Raw genomic sequence first — 11,674 nt, forward strand, 5'->3', positions numbered from 1 at the left:
GCTCGCGCGCCGCTAACGAGGAGCGTTATTAGACGTGTTTCACTGCGTCTCTCAGCAGAAACACGTCATGCGTTAAACAATTTCAACAACCAGCGCGTGGACGGAGTGTGCGAAAAAGCCGATATGAGTTAGAGGCGACGCCGTCGGAAGATGGAGCATCGATTTCCTGCCAGGCCTGGATGTAGTAGCACCTCCGAGGCGCGCGCGCGCGTGCGTGCGCGCGGATGGTGCGCTAACCTTTAGCAGACACGAGGACGCTGGTTCAGGAGCCGCAGCCCGTGAGCAGCCTGTTAACATGTAAAGCAGCCGTGACATTTAACGCGCGCGTAAAGGCCAGCGTGAAGAGGCGGCCTCCAGCGGAGAGGGACGAGCGCGCTCCACGCTTCCCCCACGGTCACAGCTGGACAAAGACACGGGCGGAGTGACGTCACGGGCGCGCGGCTTGAGCAAGGCGCTTAAACTGGAGAGCTGCTAATGGACGTTGAGCAGCGGTTCAGGTTCCAGACGCAACGTCCTGTTCGTTGGGACGGAAGCTGATCTCAGATCTGATGTGTGCACGTTTTCACCGTCCTGCTCCTCACGCGTGCATTTCCTACGTCTTTATTTGCTGTTGCAGTGAGACCATGAGCACCTTTAACTGCTGCATAGTCAGCGCCTACAAACAGCTGCTGTGAACGCAGCCAGCAGACTGTGGGTCACGTGATCTTATAATTAAAGATGACGCTGAGTCAAGTGTAGTGGCTCCGTCCGTGGTTCATCAGACGACACGATGCAGCAGAATCTCCTCGAACCTTGAACCGGATCTGTTCATTCTGTGGGTTTGCATTGACTTTAGGGTCAGAATCAGAGGAACGAGTGAACTTTGACGGGTCGTCAGTCATTTCCAGCTCATGTCAAGGGGTTCGTGAGGACACGGCGCTCTGAACGTGGGCAGGGCCTAAATGTAGCAATTAGATAAAAGAAGAAGAATCTCCAGGCTCCGCTCTGATCGGTACCGACCCACGGCAGCTCCACGGCCGTCACACGGGTCCCTCCTCCCTCTGCGTCCTGTCAGGTCCGGTCACGGGCTCTTAATGGTCCTGGAGCCGCAGCAGGTGTGAAGGTCGGAGCGAGTCCTAGTTTGATCAACGACCGAGGAGCTAAAAATAAAAGTCCCCGGAGGCCGAGGAGGCGTGAGCGCACGTCACGTGCACGCGTGGAGTTGTTGTCGTGCACGATGTCAGCGGGACAGGATTCCGCTAACGTTCCCATCAGCGCTGAGGAATGTGCCGCACTGCACCTGGTTCCTGAACGGCAGCCAAGACTGCCGGGAGTCACGGAGGAGTCAGAGTCCTTCAAGAGGCAGCGCCGCGAGCGGAGCTGGAACGTCCGCGGCGCGCGTGTGTTTGCGCTCACGCTTATTTATTCTGCCACCGCTTAAATGTTCCGTAGAGACGCTTCACCGCCTTCAGGAAACAAGCAGCTGCTGCTGATGTGAGTGTGAGCTCAGCTGACTTCAGATCGGTGTGATGTTTGCCAGATGTTGATCTTGCGGACTGGAAGTCGCCGCCTGTAAATATTAGTGCAGTAATTAAACAGTAATTACTTGTACTTTCTGTTCTAACTTAGACGCCCATCAGTCTCCTGTCAAACACGCGTGTGGTTGCTTCGCCTGAAGACTGCAGCCGCTCCGGTTCTGCTGCCGATCAGAACCCGGCTTCGTCTTTGCTTCAGACCGACGCTGTTCCGTTAGCAGTAATCAGCTAATGCCGAGGCCTCAGGAGGCGCTGCGGCTTCAGGGGCGCCTGATTAGCGTGGACATTCCCAGATTAAGGTGAAACTCTCACTGTGGGAGCGAATGCGACACTCGATGAAGCTTTTCAAGCACTAAACTTTGAGACCTTATGAGTGAGTAAGTGTCTTTCATAAAGGCCAGTATTCCCGCTTGGTCTGAGTCCAACTGTGACGTCTTCATCACTTTATCCACCAGCATCAGACAAACAGAGTCGTGTTCAACAGCTGGAGGGTCCTAACGTGTGCCCGGCTCCCAGCAGGGGGCCGTGGACGGCGCTGCTCCGCCCCCTGCTGGTGGCGTGCGTCCGTGCAGGTCCGTGCAGGTCCCAGAACCTGCCGCGCTCTGCTCCCACCACCTGCATCTAAGTACATATTTGCTGTTCTGCAGTGTTGAGTTTGAAAAATGGATCTCATTCATTTGTATTTGACAGCTGCAGAACCAAAAGACAGAACAAATGGGCTTGAAGTTAAAAGTCAGCCGCTTCCTGCCAGCTGAGGTCTGATCTGAACGGTGTGTAGTTTGTTAAGGCGGGTTGGACAGAACCGCCTGTGATCACTCTGCTGTGGAACGCTGCAGGGACACAGGAGGAGTCCGACCCGCGGGTCTTAATGTTCGTACCAGATCATGTTAGATGCTGGAAGCCTCACACATAACCAAGCGGTTCCGCAGCCCGTTCCTCTTCCTCAGGATCGGGACCAACCGGACTCGGCCCAGTAGTGACATCCCCTGTTTGTGATCGCTCTGACACACATTATGTGGACTGGACCTGAGACATTAGATGGTTCCTACAGCTGTTCCCTGAGGAGGTTCTGTTGGGTTTCTATAACTCTGTGAAGCCAGTCAAACCACTGGATTATGCTGAAGTGGGCCTTAATCAGAACCACGCAGAGTCTAAGACGCCTCTGGTGTATTGTTATCCACATCCCGGGTCGGTTCTGGTGCCTATTTGTTCCTCCAAGGAAAACACGGACGAATGAATTAAACCTTGAGGCAGATTTTGTTTATTCCAGAGTCACATAAACAAATGTGTTTGTTTTGTGTTTGTCACGTTGGTTCTCCATCATCCTGTGGAGGCGAGCGGGCCCGGCCCGACCCGACCCGCTCTCTGTGGCGTCAGCCTGAAGCAGCTGATTTATCACTGTTTGGGCCCAATTCAAAGTCTTGAACGACCTGACCCACATTTCCCTGTTCCTGCTGCAGCTCATAGATCACTCCTGTTTGCGTCCGCGCTGCACACGCTCGCGTCCTGAAGGGACCGGGCCAGAACGGACCGGGCCAGAACGGACCGGGCCAGGAGCCTGAGCACGAGAGGCTCTGAGACGCTTGCTCGGAGGCTGTGGGTTCTTCCGTCCAGCAGCAGCAGACGTTGACGTGAAGCTCATGGACTCGGCGCCGCTTGTTTTGGTTCATTCTCATTAGAACCGCCGTCCCCTCCAACGCTTCAGGTCCATCTGCTTTCAATGAGCTGGACCTTTTCAGCACATGGACGTGGTTCCAGTTAGGAACTGGAAGGGAAACTGTCTTCACATGACATTCAACCTCTGTCTGTTTTTCCCACAGGCCTCAGTGATTTGGTGAAATCCGCAGCGTGTTTGTGTCTTTGCTGGAAACCAACACAAACAGCCGCGACGCTAATTGTCTGAGGAGGGCGGCGCCCCCTGCTGCGCCGAACGCTCCACGCTCGTGTGCAGATGTGGAGCTAAATCGGAACCAGGCCACATGTTCGTCCCTGTGAGCGTGCATTGTTCAGTGTGGTCCAAACAGCAGCCGCTGCTCCTCGTTGTCGTCGCCTCAGTGTTTAATGTCTGATCCGATCCAGCTTTGATTTGTTGGTGAATGTGTGCGATGGTTCTGTTTTCTACCGTGTGTCAGCTGGTACCGGTCCAGGACGGTCCAGTTCCGCCTGGAAGAGCTGCAGCAAACCCACGACCCGGTGAAGGCTGCGGTTCTGATGATCCGCCGAGGCCCGTTTGCTGCAGGGCTTGTTTTCCACAGAACTTCATATTGACTAGCTGTTATTTCAATAAACCGTCCTGTCTTTCAGTATTTGTCGTAATCTTTTCAAAACAGTAAATCTGCGAACGCGCGCCGCGTTGCCAGGACCCAAGTCTCGCTCCAGCATGGATTTTAAATTGAATAATAAAAATGATGAACAAGGCTGCCAGCTGCTGCCGCGGGAGGCGGCGCCGGGCAGAAGAACCTGGATCCAGAGGAAAACCCAGCTCCTCGCGCTGGAGCTCAGGCTCCATGTGGGAAACGCATCCAGAGGTTCAAAAACAAGGCTTTTGTGCTCAACAGACACAGTTCACAGCAGCGGATGATGTAATGGGAGCAAACCCTTCATGGGTCACAGCAAACAAACAGTTTCCCTTCACGCTGACGTGATGCGGCAGCATCATTTACACCTGCAAATAAGACGAATGGAACAGATTTACGCAGATTCCCTGGTTTCGACCTGAAACAATGTTTTTGACTCTTCTCGTCAGACTTGTACTGGACTGAACGCTTAATAAAGAGGCTTCACCGTCTCTCGCGCGCGCCGCCGCCGTTCAGTTCCACCTCACATCAGCAGAGGGAAGCGTCGCGCGCCGCTCTTCGCCTCAGACAATAAAAACAAGGCGAAGCATCTCGGCTCCGTTCGACGCCTGGCGCCGCGTGCGAGCGAGCGAGCGGGGACGGAATGGACTCTCGGCCGCCGAGCTGCGACTAGAGATGTAGCTGCCGCGATGCCGGACAAGCGCGTGTGCCGTCTGCTGCTGCTCGTGGGGATCTGCGCGCTGCGGGCGCCGGCCAAGTCTCTTCCAGATCCGGGAGCGTTCGGTGAGCGTTCGAACGGCGGATGCGGCGCCGAGAGATGGGAGTGGTTGCGTTTTATGGCTTTTGTGGCGGCGGCGCCGCGCTCTGAGCGCTCCTTTGGCCAGAGAGGTGGCGTTCAGGGGCCGGTTCCGAGTCGGAACCTCCGGACGCCGTGGGTTCTGATGGCTCCGATCGGTAAAGATGGGGCGGTAGCGCGCAGGCCCCGGCGCTGCGCGGGACCGAGCTCGGACTCGGCTCGTGCGAGGCCTTAGAGGCTGCTGATGTCGGGCCTTCGTGGGTCCCGGGTCCACGCAGGCCCACTGGACCTGGAAGAACCAAACAGCAACGATAAAGGCATGTGGCCTGAATAATTCAGCAGCCGCAGCCTTTAAATAGACGGCTCTGTGTTGTGTTGTGCCTCTTGAAGGACGTTATGTAATCGCGGTACATGATGAGACGCACCGATGGTCAGCGAGTGACGGAGTGCACGGGCTGGAGAACCGACGTGGTTGTCCTTGAACCCCACCCTCACTACCGAGCCCTTGAGCAAGGCACTAGCCTAGACCGCTGCAGCTGATACCTGTGTGTTACTGCCACGGCCTCCTGCAGCACACATGCGACCACTTTGAGGCTCTTGCTGCTGTTAGAACCTAATTTGGTTTAAATCCTCATAGATTTTCCCCCTGTTTGACTGTTTGAATCCTTTAATTGATGCCTCAGATGTGTTTTCCTTCAGCTCAGCTTCGGCTCTGACCTGCAGTCATTTGCAAAATGTTTCAGAGCAATTAGCTTCTGAGGAAATGTGCGAATGTGGCTCAGAGGATGCTCCAGTCTGAATCTGATGACTGAGTAGATCACAGGTGAATAGTATCTATTCAGCTTCCTACTTTGTTGCATTTGACAAACACAGTGAGTTTTAGCAGCCGTTTTCCTTTGTGTCACATAAACACAGTGTGATGTTTAAGGATTTATTGCAGCCCAGTAAAGTGGCTGCACTGAGGTCCCACTAAATCTCAGCTGAAGGACTGAGGGAGTGAAAGCTTCCCAGACTCTCCATGTGACACTGTGACTCTCTGTGCTTCTGTCAATGGGGCTGTTTCAGGCTCAGTATTTAAAGTGAGGAGCCCAGATGGAGGAAGCCCCTCCATCACACAGCGCCTTCACTGGCCTGTTTATGCTAATAGTGGATGCGGCTACACAGGCACAATAGACATGGACACACAAACGCACACAGGGGCCTGCAGCTATGAGGGGGGGCGCAGGCTTTTGGAGAGTCAGGGCGTAACCATGGCAACCTCCCCAGCGTGCGTGTGCATGGATGTGGGTCACGCTGAAGTGGGACAGGAAACTGAATGTTGTGGGGCTGAAAACTTTCAGACTGGAACTTTTTTCTGGAAGCGATGGCTCCGTGAAGCGACGTGCTGTGCGTTTCACTTGAAGCAGCTCTCAGGAGTTGTTTGCTTCGCTCCGTCGCCCAGAGCGTTGCATAACGAGGTCCTTGTACCGCAGCCAAGGGTGACTTGATGAATTGAGCCATAGCACAGTGTAATCGCTGCATTACAGTGTAATCGGGCCACACGAGACCCGCAAACATCGAGCTTTGGATTGAGGGGAATGAGAAATCACACACACACACACACACACACACACACACACACACACACACACTCAGAGCTGCACATTCACAGCGTCCACAGGTTTTCATGGCTGCTGAACTAATTCCTCTGTCTCTGTTCTCCAGAGGTTCAAATCAAGGTCCAGGTGTTCGACAACAGCGACCTGTCGCCGCTGGCCGGGGCGCAGGTGGAGGTCCACAGCAACCAGACCCGGATCCTGGCGTCCAGCCGAGCAGGCGGCGACGGCGTGGTGCGGGTCAGCTTCCTGTACCGAGCCGGGACCTGGGTCATCATCACAGCCTCCAAACAGGACTACGTCACCAACTCTGTGCCCTGGCACTCCAGCCGCATCCCCCGTAGGTTCCGTCACACGAGCCTCCCGTCCGTCTAGAGTTCTGCTGGTTCTGACCCGTGTGTTGTTCCCTCAGTGTACGCGTCCGTCAGCCTGTACCTGCTCGTTCAGAGGCCCGGAACGCTCATCCTGTACGATGACGTCCTGCAGGTTCTGTCCGGGTCGCCAGGTAACGCACACCTCACAGTTCTCCTACACGTTGGGGTTTAACGGCACCGAGCTAATGGACTCGCTTCCAGGAGCTCGGAACCAACCGCTGGTGCAGCTGCAGAGGAAGACGCTTCATCTGGCGTCCAGCTCCAACTACACGGCGCTGTCTGCTGCTCTGACCACCGCCAGGAGCCAGTACGAGATCGGCGGGTTCCCGTTCCTGCTGGGACAGGAGACCAACAGCTCAGGTTGGAGGCTCAGAACAACGTACCAGCATCAAAAAACCCTGAGGTGAAAACCTGGAAGCACACGACTCATCTCCTGTGTGCAGGTGCAGAAATCGGCTGGACGGAGCTGACGGCGCTGGCGGTGCTCAGCGTCCAGCTCTTTGACAAAGACGGGAGCGAAATCCAGATCTCAGATCCGATCCACATCTCGGTGCCGCTGCCGTCCGACACTCGGAACCGGATGGCCACCAGTGTACCGGCGTGGCTGTATCAGCCCAGGACGGGTGCGTAGGCGCTGGAACGGCCGGTTCCGAGTGACGATCGGTGCTTTATTATGGCTGCTGGTGTCTCTCCAGGGCTGTGGGCTCGGAACGGGACGGGGTACATCAAAAAGGATGGGAACCAGTTCGTGTGGAACGTCGTGGTTCCTCAGATGGGATACTGGTTGGCTGCGTTCCCCTCGTCTTCAGGTGCTGGAACTCAAACGTCTGTGACAGCGGTCAGCCGTTGGCCCGGTTCTGCTGACGGCAGCGTGACGACCCATCCGGTGACTCTGTCGTGTCTTGTTGCAGGACTGGGGCTGTCGCACCCGGGCCTGAGGGACATCACCACCTACCACACCCTGTTCCTGCTCTCCATCCTGGGCTCGCTGGCCCTGCTGGTGCTGATTCTGCTCTGTGTGCTGCTCTACTACTGCAGGTGTGGGGCGCGTAGACGCAGGTCTCTGGTTTCCATCCACAGACAAATAGCACATTTACAGTGTTTATGGCAGTAAATGGATATTTATTGATTGATTTGTTGGATGCGACCCTTCGTGTAAACCTCCGACAGTCCTTTCTTTTTCTCACGGTTTCAGGCGGAAGTGTTTGAAGCCGCGTCGACAGCAGGGCAAACCCGACTCCTCTAATCTAAACGGAGCCAAGCGAGACCAGGGAACGTCCACGTCGCGCCTGAACCTGATCTGTGGAGGCCACACGGAGTCCGGTCCCTCCAACGACAAGTCTGACATGTCTCCGTCTCAAGGCTACCAGAGCGCACGGGAAGATCTGACCAAACACGTTCCAGCTCACATGCTGCGACACACAAAGGCCAAAAACTCGGGCTCTCAACGGGGCGAGAGCTTCCCCATGAAGGTCACTCGCGCCACAGAGACCAACAACCTGGACAACCCCCTGCTGCACGAAGACTACAGCCGGAGCTACAGCCCCATGGAGGGCAAGGAGCCCGAATACCACCGGCACCACAATGCTAACGACAACCGCGGCTACTCCTCCGACCCGCCGTCGCCGCCGCGCTTCCAGGGCTACGTGCCCAGTCAGTCCGACAAGCCTCCGGAGTACTCGGCCGCCGCCGCCGACAGCCTGGCCAGGCCCACGTCCCTCAACACCCAGCCGGGCCAGATCATCTTCTGCAGCTCCATCGACCAGATGAAGGAGAACATGTACCGCAGCATGGTGCCCACGCTGGTCATCCCGGCACACTACATGCGCCTCCCGTCCGAGTTCTCGGGCAAAGACGGCAAAGACCAGAAGGACCAGGACAAGGACGGGGCGCCGACGGGAGGAGGCCCGCAGCACCACCACCACCACGCCCAGAAGCCGGGCCAGCAGCAGCAGCCGGGCGGGTCCCAGGGCGCCGGCTCCGAGGAGCCCAGCTGGGCGTCGGACTCCTCCGGAGGACCCGTGACCATCCCCGTGCTCTTCAACGACTCCACCATGGCCCAGATGAACGGGGAGCTGCAGGCCCTGACGGAGAAGAAGCTGCTGGAGCTGGGAGTCAAGCAGCACCCGCGGGCGTGGTTCATCTCTCTGGACGGACGCGCCAACGCCCACGTGCGCCACTCCTACATCGACGCCGGCAACGACCTCAGCGGCGGCGGGTTCTGCTCCAGCAGCGCCGCGCGGGACGTGAACCTGGAGCCGCCGCTGGAGGCCCAGGAGCGGAAGTCAGCGGGGACCCGCAAGGGGAAGGACGAGCGGTGGGGGACGGGAGGCCGCAAGGCGCACGGCGGCGGCAGCGGCGGCGGCAAGAACTACTCCAAGCTGGCCTACCCCGACCACAGCGAGCCCAGCAGCAGCAGCGAGGGCCGGCCCGTCTCCCCGGAGGAGAACTCCCTCACGCCCCTGCTCGACGAAGGCCCGTCGTCCAGAGGATCCACCATCACCCGCAGAGGACGCAGCCGCGTGAACAGCAGCCGCAGCAGCAACAGCGAGAACCGCCGCGACTCCATGACCAGCCCCGAGGACGACCCCGACGACAAGGACGAGAACAAGAAGAGCCCCTGGCAGAAGATCGAGGACAGGCCCCTGATGGTGTTCCACCCCAGGAAGTGAGCTGCTCACAGAGCCTAAAGCACAGCCACGCTTCACTCCTGCTCCTCGTTGGACCTGAGGCGGCGCCGCCTCGTTCCGACCCCCGTTAGTCCACTGTCCGTTAACCCTGGTTTCCACTGAGATGGTCTGTCGTGAATCCTGCCACCTGATACTCACTGCACCATCGTCTGAGCCATGACTGACTGTGGACATAGCCATTTTATAGAGTAAATATAGGAATAAAGCACTTACTAATAATTTAATAACGGTACGATCGTGGAGGAAGGTGATTAAGTAGGTTTCCTCCCTGGACTTTTTCTACACAGTTGATGGTATTCACCCCCCCCCTGTTTCCTACACTATAGCCACTGTAGGACACGTGTTTTTTAAAGTTGGCGACGTCCCAAAGCCTGAATCTGTAGAGAGTTCCTGAATGGATCTGATTGTTTTCTATTGGAGACCCTGTAGACGGAAAACGCATCCTGTGAAATGTGTGACATTCGCTCCTTCAGGGATGTTTCATTTTCTTCTCCTTCTTTACTGTCGTCACGTGTGGTAACTACTCATTCAGACAGGAATCATTTCAAGCATCGTCCATTCTTCACTGTATTCTTCACACGTACACCTCTGCCAAAACCACGCAGTTCTGCCTTTCTCCTGGTGTTGAGATTTTTTGGGACTCCTTTGCAATTAAGTTGTGTAAATAGATTTCCAGACATTTGAAACCATTTGCTGTTGAAGGACTGCATGCATATGAATGTATGACACAAACAGAAGGCACCGATGGCCCCCACGCTCCTCTGGGTTCCTTTGGTCTCCTCTGGGCTCCTCTGGGCTCCTCTGGGTTCCTCTGGGCTCCTTTGGGTTCCTCTGGGCTCCTTTGGGTTCCTCTGGGTTCCTCTGGGCTCCTTTGGGTTCCTCTGGGTTCCTCTGGGCTCCTTTGGGTTCCTCTGGGTTCCTCTGGGCTCCTTTGGGTTCCTCTGGGCTCCTTTGGGTTCCTCTGGGCTCCTCTGGGTTCCTCTGGGCTCCTTTGGGTTCATCTGGGCTCCTTTGGGTTCCTCTGGGCTCCTTTGGGTTCCTCTGGTTTCCTCTGGGCTCCTCTGGGCTCCTATGGGTTCCTCTGGGCTCCTTTGGGTTCCTCTGGGTTCCTCTGGGCTCCTTTGGGTTCCTCTGGGCTCCTCTGGGCTCCTCTGGGTTCCTCTGGGTTCCTCTGGGTTCCTCTGGGCTCCTTTGGGTTCCTCTGGGCTCCTCTGGGTTCCTCTGGGCTCCTCTGGGTTCCTCTGGGCTCCTTTGAGTTCCTCTGGGTTCCTCTGGGCTCCTTTGGGTTCCTCTGAGCTCCTTTGGGTTCCTCTGGGCTCCTTTGGGTTCCTCTGGGCTCCTTTGGGTTCCTCTGAGCTCCTTTGGGTTCCTCTGAGCTCCTCTGGGCTCCTGACCTACGCAGGACCGGAGCCACTTCTCTCCTGTAAGTGCCTTCTCTCACATGGGATCCAGTGATAGGCATGCAGGTCCCTTTTCAAGTGCAGGTAGTCGTCACCTAACCCGATAAGCACACTGCATCGTGGGAAGAACCACACGTGTCCTGGGGAGCATGCCTGTCCAACCGGAGCTCTTCATTTCTTATATCTACTGTATCCCCTTTTTCACCAAACCTGTAAATGGTATGAACTATATGAGATTCTTTGTGTAAACAGTCTGATGTGCATGTAACCTGTAGAATAGGGTGTTTTTATTGAAGCCTTTTTGACTTGATCCTGAGGATGTTTGGCACAAAATGTGATGCACTGACGCGTTGAATTGCCAAATGAACTCTGCTATAAGACTCACTGACGTCTCCCTTAGTCTAGTTCTAACAACCTTCACTTCCGGTCGTAAATGTTTACAACGATGACATACTGACCAACGCTCCTGCTGTTACTAGCCTCACTGCCCACGACGCATCAGCAACTGTGAATTTATGCCACTTCGCAGGTTTGTGATGACTCATCCGTTTCGAACGCTGGAGGTGAAACGCTGCATAAACGTCACGCTGTCTCATTCGCTTGCTGTTCATAAGCTCGTTTCCGTCGCCTACAGAACAAGCTGAAATGTGATGTGATGAATAGCACAGCCTTGAAGTGTCCACTGCTGTAATGTACATTATGGATTTACTATGAGTTGTGCAACTGTGAGTTTCCTTGCCTTGTTTTTCTCTGTAGACTTTGTGAACCTGTGTTTGGACCGTTCAGAAATGCTTTGTTGGGTTTCGTTGGGAGGATTGAACTGTAGGCCTTCATCCTGTGCCGTAACATTTGCTTCAGAAACCCGGTCAGTTGTTTGTAAACTGTAAATTGATTCTTTCTGTACAAACAGAATAGAAATAAATTTGTTGCCACAGTCTGTGCACCTGTTTGGTCCGTATGTAAAGAAGCTTAGAGATTTAACTGCATGTAATACATTATGGTGGTAGA

General features: G+C 55.5%; 1 protein-coding gene and 1 long non-coding RNA gene across 2 annotated transcripts in view; both read left to right on the forward strand.

Annotated features, from left to right (window-relative positions):
- The window catches only part of LOC121201833 (uncharacterized), a 4,109-nt gene extending 297 nt beyond the window's left edge, over positions 1–3,812 (forward strand). Inside the window, exons 1-3 of the long non-coding RNA XR_008693201.1 lie at positions 1–1,473; positions 1,609–3,219; positions 3,335–3,812. The exon at positions 1–1,473 is cut by the window's left edge and continues 297 nt beyond it. This is a non-coding gene — a long non-coding RNA (uncharacterized LOC121201833). The remainder of the gene's footprint in view (positions 1,474–1,608; positions 3,220–3,334) is intronic.
- A 503-nt stretch (positions 3,813–4,315) lies between these two features.
- LOC114845980 (protein FAM171A2) lies at positions 4,316–11,603 on the forward strand. The gene is made up of 8 exons (XM_029134627.3): positions 4,316–4,594; positions 6,312–6,542; positions 6,615–6,707; positions 6,778–6,936; positions 7,020–7,199; positions 7,272–7,385; positions 7,488–7,614; positions 7,772–11,603. The coding sequence occupies exons 1-8, from the start codon at positions 4,501–4,503 to the stop codon at positions 9,246–9,248; spliced, it is 2,475 nt and encodes an 824-aa protein (XP_028990460.1). The 5' UTR covers positions 4,316–4,500; the 3' UTR covers positions 9,249–11,603.
- Positions 11,604–11,674: the final 71 nt, after the last annotated feature.

The sequence above is a fragment of the Betta splendens genome, chromosome 19 (genome assembly GCF_900634795.4).
Source record: "Betta splendens chromosome 19, fBetSpl5.4, whole genome shotgun sequence".
NCBI classification, from domain to species: Eukaryota; Metazoa; Chordata; class Actinopteri; order Anabantiformes; family Osphronemidae; genus Betta; species Betta splendens.

Bases quoted from the DNA above. Each gene is read 5' to 3' on its own strand.
- LOC114845980 (XM_029134627.3), top strand. From the start codon at position 4,501: ATGCCGGACAAGCGCGTGTGCCGTCTGCTGCTGCTCGTGGGGATCTGC. The intron at 6,937-7,019 runs GTTGGAGGCTCA...TCCTGTGTGCAG, and splicing joins ACAGGAGACCAACAGCTCAG to GTGCAGAAATCGGCTGGACG. The intron at 7,615-7,771 runs GTGTGGGGCGCG...TCACGGTTTCAG, and splicing joins GTGCTGCTCTACTACTGCAG to GCGGAAGTGTTTGAAGCCGC.